The sequence below is a fragment of a genome, assembly GCF_019968985.1.
Source record: "MAG: Porospora cf. gigantea B chromosome Unknown PgB_NODE_1499_length_5681_cov_118.42, whole genome shotgun sequence".
Classification (NCBI taxonomy): domain Eukaryota; phylum Apicomplexa; class Conoidasida; order Eugregarinorida; family Porosporidae; genus Porospora; species Porospora cf. gigantea B.
The window spans coordinates 1-5,681 of NW_027178684.1; the positions used below are offsets into that span (position 1 = coordinate 1).

Here is a 5,681-nt window from a genome sequence, read left to right on the forward strand (position 1 = left end):
CCCCGAGGATTCCACCGATGGGACCGGCAAGCAACGTCCCAAAAAGCATCGATGCCGACATGAATGCCGCTTCGATGTCTTCTACTCCTAAGTACTGGAAGAACATAGTGAGGAACGTGAACGCTCCCCAAGGTACAACGCCGATGAGACCTTCCAGGAGCACGAGAGTAGTGGACGGGACAGTCATCGACTGGTGCCATACGTCTCTGAAGAACTGCCTCCATGGCGTTCGCTCCTCCTCCGCCACCACTGGCGTCGAGCCTCGATCACCGGTCTCCACCTGGTTCCGAGCGGGCTTCTGGAACTCAGGCATTCGACAGCTGACGTAGATTCCCAAGAGGAGGCTGCTGACGCCTACCGCGGCGAAGGCCACTCTCCAACCTTGTACAGCGAAAGCCATGTTCGCGAGCATGAAGCTCCATTGAGCCCCTCCGAAGGCAGTAGTCGCAAAGTTCGCCAGGATACGACCAGAGGCTGCTGAGCACTGTACAAGGCCGAAGGCGAAGGCACGCTGCTCGCTTGGAACTTGCGAGGAGATGATGGACTGGGCTACGGGACCCACTGAACCAAGGAACAGGCCGTTAATGGCTCTCAGCACCAGAATAGTCCAAACCCTAGAAGCAGAAGCCAATCCAATAGTGGCGACTCCCCAGCACAGGCACCCCGTTACCATTATCGACTTCTCAGAGTAACGGTCAGCCAACACGCCCCACACAGGGGAGAAGAAGCCCACCGTAAAGGACTGAGCCACCGTCAGGGTTCCCAGTACCGTGGGTGAGAATCCCAGGTCGCGCTCTAGGTGTCTAAAGGCCGCCGGCAGCAGTTGCTCATCTGCCCCGTCAAGCGACGTGGCTACGTACATACATGTTAAGCTTGCTGGTTTGGGGCGCTTCCTCACCATGGAGTCGGATTCATGTGGCTCGTCCTCAAAGATAGAGGAGAATGAACTCGTAGTCATCAGAACGATTCATAAATCTGAAAAATAGATACGCGATTCGTGGATGGTGACTCATCAGTCTGAAGATATATCACGTCAAACCTGTGAGCTGTGATGAAAAGATGAAACTTTGAACGACACAGGCCAAATCAGGTGAGAAGTTCTCTGCGGGTGTAAGACGATACTTCGAACGACATAGGCCTTATCAGATGAGTAGTTCTCTGCGGGTGACCGGCGTTCCGGTCCATATGCGAGTGTGAAATAGTCTGAGTGTGAGATGCATGCCGTTAGCTGTTGCAATCTATAGATTCCCCCCACGCGCTGCATTTGGAGTCTGCAGCGCCTTCGTAGGCCCACGAGGTGGCGCTCATGAGCAATGCCAATAGTGCACAAAATTGGCATTAATGCAGCCAGACCGACCTGACATAGGCCCACCCCTGCCCTCAGCTGACATCCCGCAACCCCAGGCGCACCACGACATACAGCAGCTCCGGTCGTGGCCATTTCCAGACGGTCCTGTTGTGTCTGAAGCTCGGGACCAGCGGGGAAGTGCTGCGCTGGAGATTTTCTCCCGGACGTGGACCCGAGACAGCCATGACCTCTTTGACTACGAGGCCAACGCTGAACATATGAAGATTCAGAAGTTCTACGTCCCGCGCAGCGCTAAGGTGTACCGAATCGAAGAACTGGTGCACGTGGCTGCAGGCGACAGCTTCAGGCTGCCTGACAGGTCTGATTGGCTCTGTGGAATCAAGTACCGAGAGCATGATAACCGGTACGTGATTCAGCCAGCAGAGCGGACGCAAGTCTCAATGACGTTCAATCCTAAGAGGTTGTGGCTAATAGTCCGTGAAATTCCAGGCGCCGTGTACCGTCTTCAGAAGGGCGACCTGATTAAGCTTGGTCGATATAAGCTGCGTGTTCGGCAACTCGTGCGGGAAGGCGACCCTCAGATGCCTGAGTTTTCGGTTGAGGAAAGCGAGATGTCATCGCCAGTGCTAGCGGAGGAGGAGGCGCTAACTATTCAATGTCGAATCTGTCTGCTGGAGGGGAGCACCAGAGAGGACCCGCTAATCTGCCCGTGTACCTGCAAGGGGTCCATCAAGTACGTCCACGTCGACTGTCTAAGGCGTTGGGTGTCCGGCCAGCTGAATATTTCAGTGAGTCCCTGGAAGGAGCCTAACCAGACAGGAACCCACGACATCTTCTTCTACAAATCAGTCCCTTGTGAACTGTGCAAGACTACATATCCATCGCACGTGACAGTCGGAACGGACCGCTTGTCCATCGCTCGGGTACCTCTCTTGACACCTCCGTTCATTCTATTGGAGAATGTTGTTGGACAGACCCACTCTGGAGGCACATACGTATGTCCCATGAGCGAGCGGAAAGTCCTTCGCCTTGGACGAGGACATGACTCGGAGGTCCGCATTCCTGATGTCTCTATTTCCCGAACTCATGCCACGGTGACATTCGAAGACGGAGAGTTCTTCCTCCGTGACAACCAGTCGAAGTTCGGCACTCTGGTATCCATGAAGAAGCCGTTTTTCGTGGATCCCGATTGTGGGTTGCAACCAGCTCCTTGACGCAGACCATATGTGCTTCCAGGCGGGCAGGACGGTCTTCAACGTTCAAGTGGCCGATGCAGACTCGAACAGGATTGTGGCGTTGGAATCTCCAGGTAAGGAGCGGCCCCACTCACCAATCAGCAGCACAACCTTTCCCTTCGGAGAGTCACTACAACCACGCCCAGTCAATAAGTGAGTCAATGTGCCTCTCCCCACACAGCTAGGCGGATGGACGAATTCATAGCTAACCTTATTGGAGAAGAGGGCACGTCCCGTGAGGATGGCATGCCCGAGGGACAGGATTTGTTCCTGCAACTGATGCAGAACATCTCTAACTTCTCAACTAACCAGCACGCTGCTCATCAGCCTCCGCCTCCTACCTTTGAAGATGAAAGTGACAATGTTGAATGACGCGAACCAAAGTCACACGTGATGCGGTCTACGCCAAAAGCAGTTAAGTAAACTCCAGAGACGAATGGAAAACTACATCAAAAATCCGACAATCACGTCAAGAAAGTCACAGAATAATGCCACAGTCACAGCGAGCAGACGCTTGTGCTGTCTGTAGCGCGGCTTCGCAACTCGAGTGCGACGCTATCAGCTCGTCACACCAGCGACGCCATTCAGGCGCAGCATCCCAGTACTTGATGGTGGACTCCAGAATGATGAAGTCCTTTTGGCGGCAGGTTAGAACGCCAGCGTCAACGATCGCGTCGCCAATGCCACAGTCAGCATTCGCCACGGACATAGCAAAGCTTCTGGCAGCCTCGCATGACCCTTGCACTTCCTCAACGCTGTTGCACCAGCTAGCCCAGCCAGAGACGTCCAGCCACTCGATAATGCTCCCATCAACCAGCAGGTTGTCACGAGTGGCACAGCGAGGTCTAGTGGGAAGGGTAACGTTCTCGATTTCAGGTGTCGGATCAACATATGAATCCATACCACAATCAGCCTCTGCAGTGGCCATTCCGTACTTTCTAGCCGCTTCACATGATCCCTGCACTTTTGCAACCAGATCACACCACCTGGCCCAGTCTGGGACCATATTCCAGTCCACCGAATGGCCCTGGATCCGAATGTCGTCTCTTGTAGCACAACTGGGGACAGGGTTGGAACTCGTTGTGCTGGTCGAAGAAGTCGTGATGACGGTGCTAGCAATCGTTGTGGAGGTTGTTTCGATTGCAGGTGTCGGATCCACATATGAATCCATACCACAATCAGCCTTTGCAGTGGCCATGCCGTACTTTCTAGCCGCTTCACATGATCCCTGCACTTTTTCAACCAGATCACACCACCTGGCCCAGTCTGGGACCATATTCCAGTCCACCGAATGGCCCTGGATCCGAATGTCGTCTCTTGTAGCACAGCTGGGGACAGGGTTGGAGCTCGTTGTGCTGGTCGAAAAAGTCGTGATGACGGTGCTAGTATGTGGTGTGGTAGTTGTACTCGTTGTGGTTCTCGTCGTAGCTGTGGGTTTTGTGGTAGTTGTACTTGTTGTGGTCGTAGTTGTGGGTCTTGTGGTAGTTGTCGTCGTCGTGGGTCTTGTGGTAGTTGTATTGGTTGTGGTTGTCGTTGTCGTGGTTGTCGTAGTTGTGGGTCTTGTGGTAGTTGTAGTGGTGGTTCTCGTCGTAGTTGTGGGTCTCGTTGTAGTCGTACTTGTTGTGGTTCTCGTCGTGGTTCTAGGCGGTCTAGTAGTTGTTGTCGATCCACCCAACACGATTCCACAATCATGAGCCACACTTTTCATTGAGTAGTCATAGGCCTCCTGACACGTTCGTACCGCAATGACTTGATCACACCATTCCCTCCAGCTCGGAATCTCCTCCCAGAAGACCTTATGACCTCTGAAATCTAGATACGGCGTTCGGTCGCATTTCGCGGCTACGTTGACGGTTGTAGTTGTTGTTGTGGTCGTAGTGGTAGTGGGCGGTTCTCGAGGGTGGTCTGCACACCGTTCAAAGGGAAACGGTCGCTGCCCAACAATATTACCAGCCCTACCGTACTGGCAGACGTAGAAACAGTCCCACCAGCTAATTTCCCGGCAGTCGCAATTCAAGGCACAACCAACATGCGTTGTGTTGGTCCAGACATTCTGCTGCCAATGCCCGTATGACTTCCCCTCAAAGGAAGTGTTTCTAACGCAATCATAGCGGTTACGTTCTGAGTTAAACATCTCCTGCCATTTTTCCCAGTTCTTGTCGTCTTGTCGGCCTCCTCGCCGCCACCCTAGGTTCTCTCCGTGCAAACATGATCCGCCGCCACAGGCTTTGCTTACAAATCGCCTAGAGTCTGTGGCGGAGTGCTTGGTAAGGCACTGGTTGGCAGTGGCAACGGCGTTGGCCTCGATGTCGGAGTCCCACCGCAGCGGAGCTACGCCGTACCAGTCTCGTTCATCGTTGATTGACGCGAGCATTCGATCCCGGTCGTCTTCAGCGAGCAGGACGGACGAGCTGAAGGCAGTCGCAGCCACTGAATGGGGGTATTACCGGAAGTCTTACAGAAATTAAATAAAAACTGCACCATATACTGCGATTACAAACAAACAAAATAAAAACCATTACCCCACAGAACGCTTCATACTTCTCGTACTTCGTCTGAATGGCCGTCGCAGTAGCAGGGGCTCTGGCAGCTGACCAGGATAATGCATTGTGTCGGGGTCGAACACGTCGTCGGCATTGGCAATGCTGGGAAGCCGTGGAGCGGCGGGCGGGCTTGCAGGTCTTGGAAGGTTTGGAGGAGTGGGGGCGGCGGGAAGGACATTCGGGGACCCCGAAACTGAAGTTCGAGCAGATTCCAAAGCAACTTCAGCCGGGACCTCCGCCGTCTTCGAGCAACATCCCAGGAGACCCGCTCCTGTCACCACCGCAACAGCGGCTAGCAACGCGACTACCCACCACGGTGGGGCGCCACTGCGTGACACCACGCCTGGTGGAAGCCTTTCTGGAATCGTAGTTGTACTTGTGGTGGTTTCTGGAATCGTGGCTGTCGTTGTGGTAGTTTCTGGAATCGTGGTACTTGTGGTAGTTGTTGTACTTGTGGTAGTTGTTGTACTTGTAGTAGTTGTTGTACTTGTAGTAGTGGTTGTACTTGTGGTAGTTGTTGGTATCGTGGTTGTCGTCGCGGTAGTTTCTGGAATCGTGGTACTTGTGGTAGTTGTTGTACTTGTGGTAGTTGTT

General features: G+C 53.7%; 5 protein-coding genes across 10 annotated transcripts; 1 reads left to right on the forward strand and 4 right to left on the reverse strand.

The window, feature by feature from the left end:
• On the reverse strand, positions 1-958 carry KVP17_004212 (uncharacterized protein; the record flags this gene model as incomplete). Of its 2 annotated transcripts, none has more annotated exons than XM_068522205.1 (1): positions 1-958. In XM_068522205.1, a coding segment is annotated over one exon (958 nt), but the record flags the coding sequence as incomplete, so codon positions are not given. The 2 variants fall into 2 exon arrangements, with proteins under 2 accessions (XP_068378530.1, XP_068378529.1); XM_068522204.1 differs by having other exon boundaries at positions 16-862.
• A 383-nt stretch (positions 959-1,341) lies between these two features.
• On the forward strand, positions 1,342-2,916 carry KVP17_004211 (uncharacterized protein; the record flags this gene model as incomplete). 3 transcript variants are annotated; one of them, XM_068522202.1, is made up of 5 exons in its annotated part: positions 1,342-2,097; positions 2,125-2,500; positions 2,529-2,618; positions 2,647-2,697; positions 2,726-2,916. In XM_068522202.1, the coding sequence occupies 5 exons, from the start codon at positions 1,342-1,344 to the stop codon at positions 2,914-2,916; spliced, it is 1,464 nt and encodes a 487-aa protein (XP_068378527.1). The 3 variants fall into 3 exon arrangements, with proteins under 3 accessions (XP_068378527.1, XP_068378526.1, XP_068378528.1); XM_068522201.1 differs by lacking the exons at positions 2,529-2,618; positions 2,647-2,697; positions 2,726-2,916 and having other exon boundaries at positions 1,342-2,523; XM_068522203.1 differs by lacking the exons at positions 1,342-2,097; positions 2,125-2,500; positions 2,529-2,618; positions 2,647-2,697 and having other exon boundaries at positions 2,734-2,916.
• Positions 2,917-3,022: 106 nt separating this feature from the next.
• KVP17_004210 (uncharacterized protein) lies at positions 3,023-3,820 on the reverse strand (the record flags this gene model as incomplete). Of its 2 annotated transcripts, none has more annotated exons than XM_068522200.1 (1): positions 3,023-3,820. In XM_068522200.1, one exon carries the CDS (start codon positions 3,818-3,820, stop codon positions 3,023-3,025), a length of 798 nt encoding a protein of 265 aa, XP_068378525.1. The 2 variants fall into 2 exon arrangements, with proteins under 2 accessions (XP_068378525.1, XP_068378524.1); XM_068522199.1 differs by having other exon boundaries at positions 3,023-3,550.
• A 106-nt stretch (positions 3,821-3,926) lies between these two features.
• On the reverse strand, positions 3,927-5,083 carry KVP17_004208 (uncharacterized protein; the record flags this gene model as incomplete). Of its 2 annotated transcripts, none has more annotated exons than XM_068522196.1 (3): positions 3,927-4,184; positions 4,244-4,955; positions 5,067-5,083. In XM_068522196.1, the coding sequence occupies 3 exons, from the start codon at positions 5,081-5,083 to the stop codon at positions 3,927-3,929; spliced, it is 987 nt and encodes a 328-aa protein (XP_068378522.1). The 2 variants fall into 2 exon arrangements, with proteins under 2 accessions (XP_068378522.1, XP_068378521.1); XM_068522195.1 differs by lacking the exon at positions 5,067-5,083 and adding an exon at positions 5,004-5,028 and having other exon boundaries at positions 4,781-4,974.
• Positions 5,084-5,309: 226 nt separating this feature from the next.
• KVP17_004209 (uncharacterized protein) lies at positions 5,310-5,634 on the reverse strand (the record flags this gene model as incomplete). The annotated part of the gene is made up of 1 exon (XM_068522198.1): positions 5,310-5,634. A coding segment is annotated over one exon (325 nt), but the record flags the coding sequence as incomplete, so codon positions are not given.
• Between the last annotated feature and the right edge of the window lie 47 nt (positions 5,635-5,681).